The 17,188-nt window shown below is 37.0% G+C and overlaps 1 protein-coding gene across 8 annotated transcripts in view; it reads left to right on the forward strand.

Moving 5' to 3' along the window:
• The window catches only part of LOC138852548 (zinc finger protein 84-like), a 20,068-nt gene extending 3,780 nt beyond the window's left edge, over window positions 1-16,288 (forward strand). For 4 of the 8 annotated variants that reach the window (XM_070083928.1, XM_070083933.1, XM_070083935.1 and 1 more), the window contains exons 2-3: window positions 1,146-1,289; window positions 4,129-16,288. In XM_070083928.1, coding sequence (XP_069940029.1) covers window positions 5,070-6,365 — 1,296 coding nt within the window. In that variant the 5' untranslated portion in view covers window positions 1,146-1,289; window positions 4,129-5,069 and the 3' untranslated portion in view covers window positions 6,366-16,288. The remainder of the gene's footprint in view (window positions 1-1,145; window positions 1,290-4,128) is intronic. The other 4 variants (XM_070083934.1, XM_070083930.1, XM_070083929.1 and 1 more) reach the window with 1 other exon arrangement.
• The last annotated feature ends 900 nt before the right edge of the window (window positions 16,289-17,188 follow it).

The raw sequence follows: 17,188 nt of genomic DNA on the forward strand, positions 1-17,188 counted from the left end.
CCTTGAACTACTCACCTTCAAAGACCACAACAATTTATCTACCACATCTGCTAGAAAAACAATAGGATGGATAATGATAACCTTCAAAACTATGGACACCAAGCCCTTGATGATTCTTCAGTTCATTTGTTCTCTCTAGGGTGGAATACTGCTGTACACTAACTGTCCCCTTCAAGGCAGGCAAAATTGCTGACCTGGAGAGTATACAAAGACCTTTCACGGCACATAAGTACGATAAAGCACCTAAATTACTGGGAATGGTTGAAGTCCCTTGATTTGTATTCCCTGGAATGCAGGCAAGGGAGATGCATAATAATACACAGTTGGAAAATCCTAGAGGGATTAGTACAAAATTTTCACATGAAAATCACTCCCTATAAAAGCAGAGAGACTTGACAGGAGATGCAACATTCCCCCAATGAAAAGCAGGGGTGCTACAAGTACACTGAGAGACAACACAATAAGTGTCAGGGGCTCAAGATTGTTCAACTGCCTCCCAGCATACATAAGGGGGATTACCAATAGATCCCTGGCTGTCTTCAAGAAGGCACTGGACAGGCACCTAAAGTCAGTACCTGACCAGCTGGGCTGTGGGTCATACATCACTTTGCATGTGGCCAGCAGTAACAGCCTGGTTGATCAGACCCTGATCCACCATGAGGCCTGGTCTCAGACTGGGCCACAGGGACATTGATCCCTGAAACCCCCTCCAGGTATACTCCAGGTCTGCAGGTATACTCAAAGAACATGGGAAGGAATCATTAATTTTTTATATTTCTGTTGATTGTATGCAGTTCATGGAGTGCTAAACCTGTGTGGATCATTCAGGACAAGGGGTACTGGAGGCTCCATCCTTTGTCTACTTATTGTGGCTTGGTCTCTGACCAGTTACCCTTTGGATGATTGCTAATAGTTTGTGGCAATCTTTCTCAGTTGCTCTGATATAATTGTGCTGCATCTTGTTATAAATGTAGTTTAGCTGATATATATACTATATTTCTTACTTGGCTTTTCCATAAGAGTTAATTAGTACATTAGTGTATCACATAAGAGAATATATGTTTATTGTGTCAGTTCTGTAATTATTGTGTAGTATAATTAATTGCCCATATATAGTACAGTACCTAATTATTGTGATACACCAGCAGGTTATCTCTGCACTGGATCACTCACATGATGAGCATGGGGGTCACGAACTAATTGTTCACGCAGCACAAAAATGGGACACTGGCAGACTCAGCAATCCTTCATGCCTTCCTTGAGTTCTTACCATCACAATATTTCCCAAGGTAAGATTTCAAACTTTGGTATTCTTCTGTACATAAATTGTGGCACCATTCTACTGGAATTTGCATACCAGTAAATGAGACTATGATGAAAAGTGTGTTTTCTAATTATTTTATATCATGCAGGATTATTTTATATTTTATACTATGCAGACCCATTCTTCCATGTTAAGGTCAAAATTTACTACTAACAGCATATTTTCAGGGAGCCATGCTTACAGCGTAGATCTACGTGGGATTATTATTATTATTATTATAAAAAAAGAAGCGCTAAACCACAAGGGCCATACAGCTCTACGTGGGAGATAGTGAGAGCTATTATTTATCATTAATTTTATTAATAGTATTAATTGCATTATTATTATTACACCTGTATATTAATTTGGAAGAGCTGAACCCATAGGAGTCACACAAGCAATCAGGTTTTATAAATTGGAAGAAGATATCTCCAATTCCTTTGACCAAGAGGCAGCTACGGTGAAAAGCTCTGTTCCACAAGGCACAGTACTCGCTCCCATCTTGTTCCTCATCCTCATATCCGACATAGACAAGGATGTCAGCCACAGCACCGTGTCTTCCTTTGCAGATGACACCCGAATCTGCATGACAGTGTCTTCCATTGCAGACACTGCAAAGCTCCAGGCGGACATCAACCAAATCTTTCAGTGGGCTGCAGAAAACAATATGAAGTTCAACGATGAGAAATTTAAATTACTCAGATATGGTAAACATGAGGAAATTAAATCTTCATCAGAGTACAAAACAAATTCTGGCCACAAAATAGAGCGAAACACCAACGTCAAAGACCTGGGAGTGATCATGTCGGAGGATCTCACCTTCAAGGACCATAACATTGTATCAATCGCATCTGCTAGAAAAATGACAGGATGGATAATGAGAACCTTCAAAACTAGGGAGGCCAAGCCCATGATGACACTCTTCAGGTCACTTGTTCTATCTAGGCTGGAATATTGCTGCACACTAACAGCACCTTTCAAGGCAGGTGAAATTGCCAACCTAGAAAATGTACAGAGAACTTTCACGGCGCGCATAACGGAGATAAAACACCTCAGTTATTGGGAGCGCTTGAGGTTCCTAAACCTGTATTCCCTGGAACGCAGGAGGGAGAGATACATGATTATATACACCTGGAAAATCCTAGAGGGACTAGTACCGAACTTGCACACGAAAATCACTCACTACGAAAGCAAAAGACTTGGCAGACGATGCACCATCCCCCCAATGAAAAGCAGGGGTATCACTAGCACGTTAAGAGACCATACAATAAGTGTCAGGGGCCCGAGACTGTTCAACTGCCTCCCAGCACACATAAGGGGGATTACCAACAGACCCCTGGCAGTCTTCAAGCTGGCACTGGACAAGCACCTAAAGTCAGTTCCTGATCAGCCGGGCTGTGGCTCGTACGTTGGTTTGCGTGCAGCCAGCAGCAACAGCCTGGTTGATCAGGCTCTGATCCACCAGGAGGCCTGGTCACAGACCGGGCCGCGGGGGCGTTGACCCCCGGAACTCTCTCCAGGTAAACTCCAGGTAAGAGCCCTTCACCAGCACATACTCTCTTCTCAGGTAGATCTGTTTGTGACTTGATAGAGCCCACTGTGTGGGTGAAATATTGTCAATGAACGTTCACATTATACTGCATTTGTTTTTATCCACCATGATGGTATGTATTCCATTTCTCTCCATTCAAGTGGCATCTTACTCATCCTTCAAAGTGGTTGTCTGCATGCTGGTGAAAGGCTTTTGTTCCAAGGAATTGACACCATGAATTCCTTGCATGAAACTTGATTACTTGGCATTCACACTTACAGGTTAAGTGCCCAAAATACATTGCATACTACTGGTTTTCTTTTGTGCCTAACAATATTTTATTTTGTACCACATAAAAAAATAAAAATTTGCATTTATATATTATATGACAATAGTCTTACTGAATATGATATAGTATATGGTTTAGAAACCCAATTGAAAAATGAGACACTTGTTTAACATTTGGGAATCTTTATTACAGAAGCATTTCAGCCTCCAGACTGAGGGACTGATTACCTCAAACTCCTCCTCCTCCTCCTTCATCATTTTTCTCTCTATTGGACTGAAGAAACCACTTGCAAGAAAACATTTCCATAATAAAGATTCCCAAGTGTTGCACAAGTGTCTCGTTCTTCAGTCTTACTGAAGTCATGTTAATGTGTAGTATTATCTTGCAGGTAGGTCTTGTACCAAAAACACAACATGTTAATGTGTAGTATTAGCTTTGTACCAGGAACACATATTAATGTGTAGTATTATTTTTGCAGGTGGTTCATGTACCAGGAACACATATTAATGTGTAGTATTATTTTTGCAGGTGGTTCATGTACCAGGAACACAACATATTAATGTGTAGTATTATCTTTGCAGGTGGTTCATGTACCAGGAACACAACATATTAATGTGTAGTATTATTTTTGCAGGTGGTTCATGTACCAGGAACACAACATATTAATGTGTAGTATTATCTTTGCAGGTGGTTCATGTACCAGGAACACAACATATTAATGTGTAGTATTATCTTTGCAGGTGGTTCATGTACCAGGAACACAACATATTAATGTGTAGTATTATCTTTGCAGGTGGTTCATGTACCAGGAACACAACATATTAATGTGTAGTATTATCTTTGCAGGTGGTTCATGTACCAGGAACTCAACATATTAATGTGTAGTATTATCTTTGCAGGTGGTTCATGTACCAGGAATACAACATATTAATGTGTAGTATTATCTTTGCAGGTGGTTCATGTACCAGGAACACAACATATTAATGTGTAGTATTATCTTTGCAGGTGGTTCATGTACCAGGAACACAACATGCAACATCAGCATCAGTGATATAACCATTCTGTAGGTTAACTAGAAAATTCCATGCTCTTTATTGTACTAAAATGTAGCTTCAACATTTTTTTTACATATATAAGTCTGGGTGAATATTATCATTTATTAAACTATAATGTATCAATATTTACAAAAACTAAAGTATCTTTGGGGGTTGTTACAGCAGTGCTTATGAAAGCCTGATAAATGTTATTTTTATTTATGAATTTATAGAAAATGTAAATAATAATGTTTTCAAAACTGTTTATGGTCACAAAACACTTAAGTAATTGCATTATGATACAGTATTAAAAAAATGTGCTAAACCTGTATGGGGTATAATGTTAGGTCAAAGTTGCAGTTACTGGACTACAGCTTTAAGAGTAACTAAAATTAGTTTTACCTCATCTTTAGAAGGTTTACAGTTAAAAAAATCACATCAGAGTATGAATCCATGACAGAATAAATGATGTGTTGTTTGTTCATCACAGAGAGTCTGCAGTGACTCAAATATTTATGTAAACTTGCTTTAACACATGAGGTTTGTAGTGAAGAAAACCATGTTAATGTTGAGTATTTAAATTTTTTTTATTGAGGTCTGTTTACTAAAAAAAAAAATCACATTGAGTAAATATATAAACCAGGATTTTTGCATATAATTGACTTAATTTTTTACAGTAATGTACTCATATCATGTGAATCATTTTATTAATAAGAAGTGATAAATTTTGAAGTCAGATAGTTCTTGGGAAAATGGGAGGCAATCACATTTGATCTAAGGGAGTTTAGCTCATATTCTTTGAATCAAGAGCCCTTTATCATCAAGGCATCTTCTCCCCATGAAGGAATATCAAGTCAAACCTTTGCCAAGAGAAGATTACACTAGTAATTAAAATGGCAGTTTCAACAAGATATGATCAGAATTTTTTTAGACTTTAAGATGTCTTTCTTAGAATCAAAAATGAGTGTGAATACTGAGGAGAAATATCAGTGTTCAGAGTGCCCAAAGTATTTTTCAAGAAAAAAGGGTGTGATAACACACATGAGAACTCACAGAGTAGAGAAAGAGAAAGTATATCAATGTTCAGAGTGTCCTAAATACTTCATAACAAAATCTCAACAAATAAATCATAGGAAGGTCCATATGAGGAAGAAATTGTATCAGTGTTTAGAATGCCAGAAAGGCTTTTCTGACCCATCTAACCTAACAGCACATATGGGAGTTCATACAGAAGAGAAACCATATCAATGTTTAGAGTGTTCAAAGAACTTTTCAAGAAAAAATGGTTTAGTAACACACATGCGAGTTCATAGGAAAGAGATATCATATTTGTGTTCAGTGTGCCATAAACAGTTTAAAACCAAATCTCAAAAAATTATCCACATGCGTGTCCACATGGCAGAAAATCCATATAAGTGTTCTGAGTGCCATAAAGGTTTCCCAGAAAAATCTAAACTATATACACACATGAGACTCCATACAGGAGAAAAATCACATCAGTGTTCACAGTGTCTTAAAGAGTTTTCACACAATTATAATATGGTTATACATATGAGAGTCCATACAGGTGAGAAGCCATTTAAGTGTTCAGAGTGTAATAAAGGCTTCTCAGAGAAAGCTAAGTTAGCAGTACATATGAGAGTTCACACTGGAGAGAAACCATACCAGTGTAAAGAGTGTCTAAAACACTTTTCAAATAAAAATGCTCTAGTAATACATAAGAGAATTCATACAGGAGAGAAACCATATTTGTGTTCAGAATGTCTCAAACCTTTTAAAACAAAATATGAACAAATAAGCCATATGAAAGTTCATACTGGACATAAACCATATCAGTGTTCACAGTGCCAAAATAATTTTTTAAGAAAATCTGATCTTATTAAACACATGAGACTTCATACAGGAGAGAAACCCTATAATTGCTCAGTTTGTCAGAAACTCTTTTCAGGAAAAAATGATCTAAACAGACATATGAGAGTTCATACAGGAGAAAAACCATTTCATTGTCCAGTGTGTCTAAAAAACTTTTCAGAAAAATCTAGTCTGGTAAGACACAGTAGAATTCATACGGGAGAGAAACCTTTCCAGTGTTTAGTGTGTCTAAAATATTATTCGGAAAAATCTAAACTAGTTAAACATGAGAGAACTCATAAGATAAAAGAAACATTGCAACATTCGGTATGCCTTAAAGACTACAGGAAAACCTAATCTCACAATATGGTACCTAGGTATTTATACAAAGAGAAAATTTTTAACTACATTGAAATGTTTCAAAGAACAGTATTAGTGAAATGTAGAATATCTCATGCAGTAGATAAATTATGTTTGTGACTATTTCCAGAAAAATCTTTAATGAGCAAGGCTTGAATCCTGGAAATGGGAAGTACAGTGCCTGTACCCTGAAGGAGGGGTGGGGATGTTACATGCTGTAATGTCAGCATGCTTCTGGCAAGATGGTGATTGAATGAGTGGCAGTGAAAGCATTTTGTCACATTACCTTATCTCATTGGAAGATGGCCAAAGTGATAAGAAAATGAAAGCACATGCAGTAACACCTTGATTTAATGGACCTCCATTTAACAGATTTTGGAAATACAGGACAATCTGTTCAGTAAATTGATTTCAGAAATACTGGACAAAGTTTGATGGGTACAGAATTATCCATTATTATGGCAAATAATAGACAAAATCTACTGGATAGAGTCATATCCAAATTTAGCTATGCCGTATCTCTAGCAAACACAAAGATATTGTTTTTTGCTGGGTCCCTGGTCATGTTGATGTACAGGACAATGAACAGGCAGATACTGCTGCATGGTCAGCAGTACTTAACCTCCCAGTTTCATATAGAGGGGTTCCATTCACAGACTATTTTGCTGAAATTGCTACCCACCTTTGCACCCATTGGCAACAATGTTGGTCTAATCTGCTCCATAACAAACTTCATTCTATTAAACCGAGTATAAGTTTCTGGCCATCTTCTTGTCATCAATGTCAGGGTTGGGAGACTAGTCTCTCCCATCTTTGCATTGGTCACACTTGTCTTACTCACGGGTATCTCATGGAGAGGCACCCTGTTCCTCTCTGAGAATTGTCATGTTCCAGTATCTGTTAGCCATATTCTGTTGGACTGTCCACTCTATCAACGAGCACGCAGAACTTACCTCCAACGTCGTCTCCGCTCTGCTGCCCTTTCTTTTCCTTCCCTTCTTGCTGATGGACCCTCTTTTAATCCACTCTCTCTCATTGACTTTTTGACAGCGACTGATTTGCTACACAAACTCTGATGATGATGCCTCTAGCACTCTCCCCTTTCCTTTTTACCTTAATCTCTTGCTACCCTCTATCCCCTGTACTATCCACTGCACTCCATACCCTAATAATCATCCCTCTCCCTCTTGCCACCCATTTTCTCTGCCCTGCTGCACTGTATAACCCTTGCGGTTTAGCGCTTCTTTTTGATAATAATAATAATCTGTGTATACAGTATTATACAGGTCCTCCATCACAAATCCGGCATCATTGGGACCTGTAGTTTGCCGGATTACTGAGTTTGCCGAATTACAGAGTGGTTAGGTTAGAATACACTTAATAAAATTAACCAACTTGACTTACACAGTTCATTGAACATCGGCAAAAATTGAACATTTCCGCTACTTTGAGCTCAATTTCAAGGTACTTTTCGTCATGAAAGCAATCAAAATCATGTCTATTTCTGTAATATATCTTCCATTCTATCAAATGAGTCCAAAAAATGAGAATACAACCATAAAAACCATACGAAAATATACTGCTAATGGCAGAGAAGTTAACTCCCTTATTTATCGTCCGTCTTTTTTATTTTTGTTGTATGTTAAGAAGCATCTTTCCATCATACATTGCCCAAGTTTCAATGAGATAGCTCAACATTATTATTATTATCAAAAAGAAGTGCTAAGCCATAAGGACTATACAGCAGATAGCTCAACAAACAACCAAGAAAAAAAAAAATTTACCAAAAATCATATATGCAGGCCCAAGCCCGGTACTGGAAATAAGTCGCATTGTCTGACTTTTCTGGGTTATCCTAGGTTCTCTATATATATACGTACACTGCTATGTATGATAATCTATGTAACTGTATTTGTGTATACCTGAATAAACTTATTTACTTCTAGTCTGTCAACTGAGTACAAGAAACTGCCCATTCACTTATTTCAACTACCCAATAAAGTGGTCAGAAATTGGCAATTTGGCCGATTTCACACAAATTTCAACAGATGCCAATTTCAAAATAGGATCCAGAATAAACAATGCAGACATTCCTGGCACTAAAATAACATTTTCTCTGTTCATTAGTCATGGCTACAGGCCCCTCTTATATTACTCTTGCTTTTCATTTGGAATTTTTATTCCCCCAAAAATAGAAGATTTACTGTTAAGCAGACTGCTGCATTATTGCAATAATTGTATAAATAATGTCAAGCCATTCTTGACTCCGTATTGGACTGGCAGGCGGACAGGCATTGGACGGTGACGTCATTTGTTTACTCTTGAGCTTCGCTAAAGAATAGAACATTTTCGCTACTGTGAGCGCAATTTCAAGGTACTTTTCATCATGAAAGCAATCAAAATCTTATCTATTTCTGTAATATATCTTTCATTCTATCAGATGAGACCGAAAAAATGAGAATATCACAATAACAACCGTACAAAAATATACTGCTAAGCGGCTTCTAATGGCTGAGAAGTGAACTCCGCTATTTATGGCCTGATTTCTTTCATTTTTGGTGTACGTGAAGAAGTATCTTTTCATCATACATTGCCCAAGTTTGAATAAGATAACCCAACAAACAACAGAGAAAATAATAATAATAATATAATAATAATATCTTTATTTACTACACGTACATGTACAAGGTATACAGGCCTAGCTGACATCAGTGACATGCTACTATATAGAAAGCCACTTGTTATGCTGAGTATTTCAAGAAAATTAGGTCAGTGTCCCAGGATAACACCCACACTAGTCGGCTAACACCCAGGTACCCATTTACTGATGGGTAAACATAGACAACAGGTGTAAAGAAACACGCCTAATGTTTCTACCCTGGCTGGGAATCGAATATTTACCAAGAATCATATATGGCTAACCCAAGCCAGGTAATAAAAATAAGCCACGTTGACTTTTTTTTGGGTTATCCTAGGTTCTCTACACATATGCTGCTATGTGTGATAATCTATAGAGAGAAAATAACTTTTGTTTCATGTTTATGGTGGAGTACGAGTGCATATCATAGTTAGCCCTGTGCTATACTCCGCTTTCTCTAATATAAGCCCCCAAGACAGGGATAGGAGAATGGTATTTGTATACCATATCCTCTTCATACCTCCGTCGAACTGCTCGGTATTATGCCAAATATTATTCATTCTCTAGTATTTAACATGTTTTATGTTATTTATATTGTTTCTTATGTCATATTAGAGCAATTGTGATAGGCAAATAAGCTGTAGTGTTGATATTAGCGTAATAAAGCATATTCTCCTGCTTCATGAGACTGAGCTCATGGCAACCGACAGTGGCTTCAAAGCCACCTTATCTTTAATGGATAATGTACTGTGTAGGTGCTTTACATAATGAGAAGTATTTCTTTTATTCACTGGAACCATGGGTAGGGCTAAAAGTAAGCAGGTTAAAACAATAAAAGGAGAAAAAGAAATTGGAATGACTTATGCAGCAAGTAGCGCCACCAAACAGTACCAGCAGGTTGGTGTAGCGACCCTGGAAATTTGAAATTATACTAGCAAAATTAGTGCCGAATAACTGATTGCCGGATTTGTGATGGCGGACCTGTACTGCATTGCTTTTTCTTTGCCATTTGCTACACTGTTAATTCTACACTTTATCGCTGGCTGGCACTATAGCCTTTATCGATACCTGCTGCTTTAGTATCATACATATTGTAGAATCACTGAATCACTGCACAAGGCACATTCACCCCTCTCTCTTCCTCCTCCACTTTGGTACTTTGCTATGAGTTTTTTCTTGAATTTTATTGTGTTTCTTTCCTTTTTTATCACAGGGCTGGCACTAGAAACTTTCTTTGGGCCTATGGTGGCTTATTTAGCAGTTACAAGCACTAAAAACAATGGAATAATACAAAATACATGTACCTATATCGCATGTATGCATGGAACTGTCCTCAGTGGTTTGTAAACAATGACACACTGGCTGGTACACATGGTGACTGGCCGGCCCGCTCAGGGCGCCATGCAGACACGTTTGGGACAAAAGCTCCTAACCAAGTTTTTAGGTGTTATCCGAGCCAATTTTTTTTATACCAAAGCAGATGCTAACTGAGGGTCCACTGTACCTCCAACAACATTGGAGGAGTCAGTTTCATGTCATCCTTTTTTTTGTCGCTTAATCACTTAATTTACTTGCTACACTGTTAATGCTACACTTTATCACTGGCTGGAAATAGAGATGATTTTGATTAGTTTCATGATGAAAACGACCTTGATATTGAGCTCAAAGTAGCAGAAATGTTTTATTTTTACCAATGTTCAAGAGTAAGCAAATCACACCACACGTCCAATACACATCAACTGGGGAGTTTAATACTCTTTCACTAGTGCATTGATATTATTTATACCATTTTTACAATAATGCAGTAGTCTATATAACAGTAATCTTTTTTATTATAATAATAATAATAATAATAATAATAATAATAATATATAACAGTAAATCTTCTATTTTTTATGTGAATAAAAAATCAAAATCAAAAGCAAGTAATATAAGAAGGGCCTGGAGACGTGACTAATGAACATTGGATATGCCATTTTAGTGTCAAGAATGTCTGCATTGTTTATTCTGGACCCTATTTTGAAATTGGCATCTTTTTTAATTTGCATGAAATTGGCCAAATTGCCAATTTCTGACCACTTTATTGGGTAGTTGAAATCAGTAAATGAGCAGTCTCTTGTACTCAGTTGATAGAAAAAAATGGAGTTCTAAAGAAACAGCTATGAGTTTGGTCAGCTGGAACAATGGAATTGGCTGAAAATAAGGCTCAAAGTCGGCGAAATTGCCTATGCATATACATCGCCGAGAGCGCTAACTTATCAGGATTGTAATTCCGTAAGTTTTTGATCAAATTTCATACATTTGGTGTCATTACCATCAGGAAAAGATTATCATTTCATAAGAAAAAAAAAGATTTTTTTTCCAAAAAATTTTCGACACCAGGAGGCACTTCAGTACATATTTGGGGTTGCGACAGTCAAAGGGTTAATTAAATAAAAGCACCAACCACTCCAAAACTATATATATTTTATCTTTAGCACACCGGCAGTCTTCTACTAAAGTAGGGTGACCCAGCAAAGAAGAAACACTTTTACCATCATTCACACTATCACTGTCTTGCCAGAGGCACACAAATACAACAGTTCATATAGGTAATTACATGCACACATGCATGTGTGCCTGCACATACAGACAGTAAGCATCATAAATATGCATGTCTTTAAAAACACCTTCAGCAGACTTTTTTGCATGACAGATTTAAGAAGTGCCAGGGCAGCTTTCTGTATGGAAGATGGTGCCCCATTGACATACTGCCAAAAATATAAAGAATTGGATAAATTATTGTGATTTTTCCATTCTTTAATGGTTGATCTGGATGTTCACTGAACTTAAAGTCAATAGAGAATGTTTGGAAACTTTTAACGCGTAAGTCTTGTAACATGTACATGTCCTCTGACCCAAAAATCTTGAATGCTGTTAAGGAGGTGTGAGAGGGGTACTGATTTTCCTATCCTCCATAAGTTAGCCTTATGAGTGCATCAAGAGAAAGGGTAATACCAAGTACTAGCTTAGGCGAATACCTGTAGGGTGTTCCTGGAGTATACCTGGGGAGTGTTCATGGAGTATATCTGGGGGGCATTCCTGGAGTATACCTGGAGGGTGTTCCAGGGGTCAATGCCTCTGCAGCCTGGTCCATGACCAGGCCTCATGATGGATCAAGGCCTGATCAACTAAGCTGTTACAGCAGGCCACATGCAAACCGATGTATGACCCATACATATTTTTGCATAACACACTGTACAGTGGACCCTCAGTTAATGATATTAATCCGTTCCAGAAAGCTTGTCCTTAACTGATTTTATCATTATCCTAATTAACCCTTTGACTGTCGCGGCCGTATATATACGTCTTACGAGGTACCGTGTTTGACGTATATATATATATATACTCATAAATTCTAGCGGCTTCAAATCAAGCAGGAGAAAGCTGGTAGGCCCACATGTGAGAGAATGGGTCTATGTGGTCAGTGTGCACCATATAAAAAAAATCCTGGAGCACGCAGTGCATAATGAGAAAAAAAACACTCCGACCGTTTTTTTAATTAAAATGCCGACTTTGTGGTCTATTTTCGTGTAGTATTTATGGTTGTATTCTCGTTTTCTTGGCCTCATTTGATAGAATGGAAAACATATTATAGAAATAGAGGTGATTTTGATTGATTTTACTATAAACAGAACCTAGAAATGGAGCTCAAAGTAGGGGAAATGTTTGATTTTTGCCAATGTTCAAAAGTAAACAAATGATGCCATTGTCCAATAAATGTCCAACTAGCCATTCTAATATGCAGTCATGAATGGGTTGATGTTATTTATACAATTATTACAGTATTGCAGTAGTCTGCATAATAGTAAGTCTTCTATTTTTTGTTTGAAAAAAATTCAAAATAGAAAGCAAGACTAATATCAGAGGGGCCTGGAGATGTGACTGATGAACAAAGAAAATGTTATTTTAGAGTCAGGAATGTCTGCATTGTTCATTCTGGACCTTATTTTGAAATTTTCATATTTTTTAGTTTTCGTGAAATTGGCCAAATTGCAAATTTCTGACCACATTATTAGGTAGTTGAAATCGGTAAATGGGCAGTTTCTTGTACTCAATCGATAGAAAAAATGGAGTTCTAAAGAAATAGCTATGAGTTTGGGCGACTGGAACAATGGAATTAGCCGAAAATAGGGCTCAAAGTGGGCGAAATCGCCGATTTGTGAACAGCGCAGAGGTCGCTAACTTCGCGAGAGCATAATTCCGTCAGTTTTCCATCAAATTTCGTTTTTTTGGTGTCATTACAATCGGGAAAAGATTCTCTTATCATTTCATAAGAAAAAATAATTTTTTTTTTTAAATTTTGCGACACCAGGAGACACCTCAGGATTGGGGGTTGCGACAGTCAAAGGGTTAATTTTCCCCATAAGAAATAATGAAAATCCAATTAATCCATTCCGGACACCTAAAAGTATTAAAAAATTTTTTTTTTTTTCACATGATATATACATTTTCCTACACAGAAAACAATGAGACATGCAGAATAAATACATTAATAATTCATAAAATGACACTTACCTTTATTGAAGACTTAGTGATGAGACGGGAGGAGGAGAGAGGATGGAGGTGTATTATTGTGTGGAAGGAGAATCCCCTTCCATAAGGACTTTAGATAGCAAGTCCTTTTCCGGGGTTACCAGCTTGAGATCCGCATGCAACTGCCTTGCCTTTTCACATATAATTGACTGTGAAACACTATCTCCTGATAATTGTTTCTTGTTGATCCACACCAACAACAGTCTCTCCACATCTTCGAGTATTTGTGATCTCTGTTTGATAAGCACATCTGCACCTTTCACAACAACAGCTTCCTTGGTTGCCCTTTTGTTGGCCAACATAGTAGCGATGGTTGATTGGGGGTTTGCTATACAACCTGGCCAGCTTGGAGGCACGCACTCCACTTTTGTACTTTGCAACTACAGTATCTCTTTCTTCAGTTTAATAGTATTTCTCACCCTTTTTACCACAGGGTTGGCACTAGAAGCTTTTTTTGGGCCCATGGTGGCTTATTTAGCAATTACAAGCACTAAAAACAATAGAATACAAAATGTATCGCATATATGTGTGGAATTGTCTGTACTGGCTTGTAAACAATGGCAGACTGGAGTGGCTGGGCGGCTCAGGCTGCGTGGACACAGTTAAGGACATTCGCCCAGAACGAGTCTTTTATCGTTAACCGAGCCAGTATTTTGATGCAAAAACGTATTGGTATCCAATTTTATTGCTATCCAATGGCATCGTTAACTGAGGGTCCACTCTATATTTAAAACTAAGTTATGGTGAGCAGTCTCATTTTCTGTGATCTGTTAATGCATACACAGTTATGAAGCCTAGTGTATGTGTGTATTTGAAAAATATATAAAAAAAAAAAAAAACACATACAGAAGAATCTTGGTTTTCGTTGCCCTGGTTTTCATCGAATTCGATTTTCGACTTTTTTTGTCAAAATTCTGTCCCAGTTTTCGTTCATCACCTCAGTTTTCCTCAAGTTGACAGTGGTCCGCCATACCAAATGTGTCCGCCCGCACCCACACAAAGCATCCCACTTGTTCCGAGTCAGTCTGGCTTTATTTTTCGTCAGTAGAGGGTGGTAGTGAGGGTGGTGGTAATGATTGTGGAAGAGGGTGGCAGTGATGGTGGTAGAGGGTGGTAGTGGTAGAGATAACCTCTCCTCCTTGTCATCTTCCATACACCAACAAGTGTCTTCAATAAATGTAAAAGTGATGTTAAATGTTCATTTATCCATTTCATTAGTGCTTTATATATATTTATTTCTCATTGTTTCCTGTAGGTAAAAGTATAGTTATTCTCTATAAAATGTATTTTTTGTTTAATACTTTTGGGTGTGTGGAATGGACTAACCTGTAAACGGTCCAAGCAGATCTACGTTCAAATGTGTAGTGCTCCAAAAGCAGATCTACGTTTTTTTACATATTTTCAAATATAACAAAAAAAAAGTAGATCAAAGTTTTTTTTACACATTTTCAAATGTAAAAAACAAAAAGATCTACTTTTTTATACATACTTTCAAATGTTGAAAAAACGTATATATACGTTTGGACCATTTACGGGTTAATTGGATTTACATTATTTCTTACGGGAAATATTGCTTCAGTTTTTGTCAGATTTTCTGGAATGAATTGATGATGAAAACTGAGGTTCCACTGTACCAAAATGGAAAAAAAAAACATTAATATTTCACTAATATACAATGGCTAAACAATTTTAATATATGAAACACAGGAAAGGATTTATTTAGACAATTATTTCTCAAAAGTGAATTTGTATTTACCACCTCTTGAAAATGCTGGTTTAGAGAATTTTTTTTTTTTAAATTTTTAAATTTACTAAATTAACAATAACAAAATACATTTTTAGAACTCACAATTTAGCAAGTTAATCTGAAGTAAGACTTACAAAGTTCTGTGACCCATAAACCCATGTAGCACTTCTGACCAAAAAATTATGTACAATACAACCATAACCAAAGCATGTACACTTATGACTGATGCTTCATCATTTGCTGCCATGTATACCTGTTGTATGTTATATTTTTGTTGACAAAATACTATAATCCGTTGAGTTAATTACTTGCATGCAGCAGAGGACTAAATGTTGAAAGGGTTTTGGACAGTACTGTATATATCAGCACACCAAGTATCATCAGTTCACAACTAACATCATTACTTCACAACTAACTCATGATTGGGAGTGGAAATTTTACACAATATTTCGGTGTCGTGAACCATGATCAAGTCATTCATAAGTTAGCTGAGGAAGAACTGAAACACTGTCTAAACTTTCCTCTTTGCACTAAGAGTTGGTCATAAATTCTTGCATCCATGGTAGTTACTGTATTTTCTGGCATATAAGATGCATGATCATATGAGACATACAAGACAATATTTCTAAGCAATTGTAACATAACGTTAGTAAACAACTGCTAACGCATAATCCAAAGCTTACCCTTGACCCTGACCTTGAGCATATAAGGGGCTGGCTGATTTTCCAAGACTTTTTGTGGGAAAATTTGTGCCTTATATGCTGGAAGATACATTACTTCCTTTTTAGTTACTTGATGCTTCCCTCAGCCAAACATCAACTTGACACATAGTGCTGCTGATATCAAAGAAAAACCTTTCAATGAGTACATCAAGGGACTGCCAGTGAAAAAATATACTGTACATCTATATCAACTATGGGAAGACCACTATGAAATCACCAATAAAGCTATATAGTACAATGAGCATTTGAAAGTCCTATTATACACAACAAACTTATATTACCTAAACAAAGAGAGTGGACAATTTTGTTCTTAAGGTGAGTAGCATTTTGTCGGTCAGGAAAGAGGACAAGTGTCTCTGACATACACTTTTGTTAAATGATAACCCGTAACTGGTTAAGCATCTACTGCCATAAAGGAGCTACGTTTTACAATTTCAAAAACACCATTATCTTAATAATGTCCTAAAATAATTTTTTAAACAGTAATGGTGAAATAAACACAGATTCAGGCTTTAAATAAAAAAGTTTGTATATAATAAATATCCTTTAACCTTAATTTTTATGTTATGCTTTTGTAATTATATCAAGAAATGGAAAGTAGATAAATTTTCTTCAAAATTATTGACATGCTAGCAAAGTAATTGAAAAATCAAACTTGCAGTACTGTAATTTACTGTATTTTCTGGCATATAAAGCGAATGAACTTATAAGACATACAAGACAATGTTTCCAAGCAGTTGTAACATAACATTAACATTAGTAAACAACTGCTAAAGTGTAACCTAAAGCTGACCCTTGACCCTGATCTTGAGCATATACAGTGCAGGCTGATTTTCCAAGACTTTTTGCAGGGGGGGGATGGAAGCACGTCTTATACGCCAGAAAATATGGTATATAGTAGAGTACTGGTAGAGGTCAACCCCTGACTTATGTCACTTTTTGTGTAGCATGTGAATATACTGATCCTAGCTTAGAAGGGCCAGTAGCTGTGATCAGTTTCAAGGTACTTCTACACTCACACCAAGGCCTGAGGTCAGGCATCTCTGCTGACAGTTTGGTCAAACAGGCTGTTGGTACTACTGATCTGCAGGCCCACATAACCACAAACTGGCTCATCAGTAGAATAACTGAGAATTAA

The sequence above is a fragment of the Cherax quadricarinatus genome, chromosome 11, assembly GCF_038502225.1.
Source record: "Cherax quadricarinatus isolate ZL_2023a chromosome 11, ASM3850222v1, whole genome shotgun sequence".
NCBI lineage: Eukaryota > Metazoa > Arthropoda > Malacostraca > Decapoda > Parastacidae > Cherax > Cherax quadricarinatus.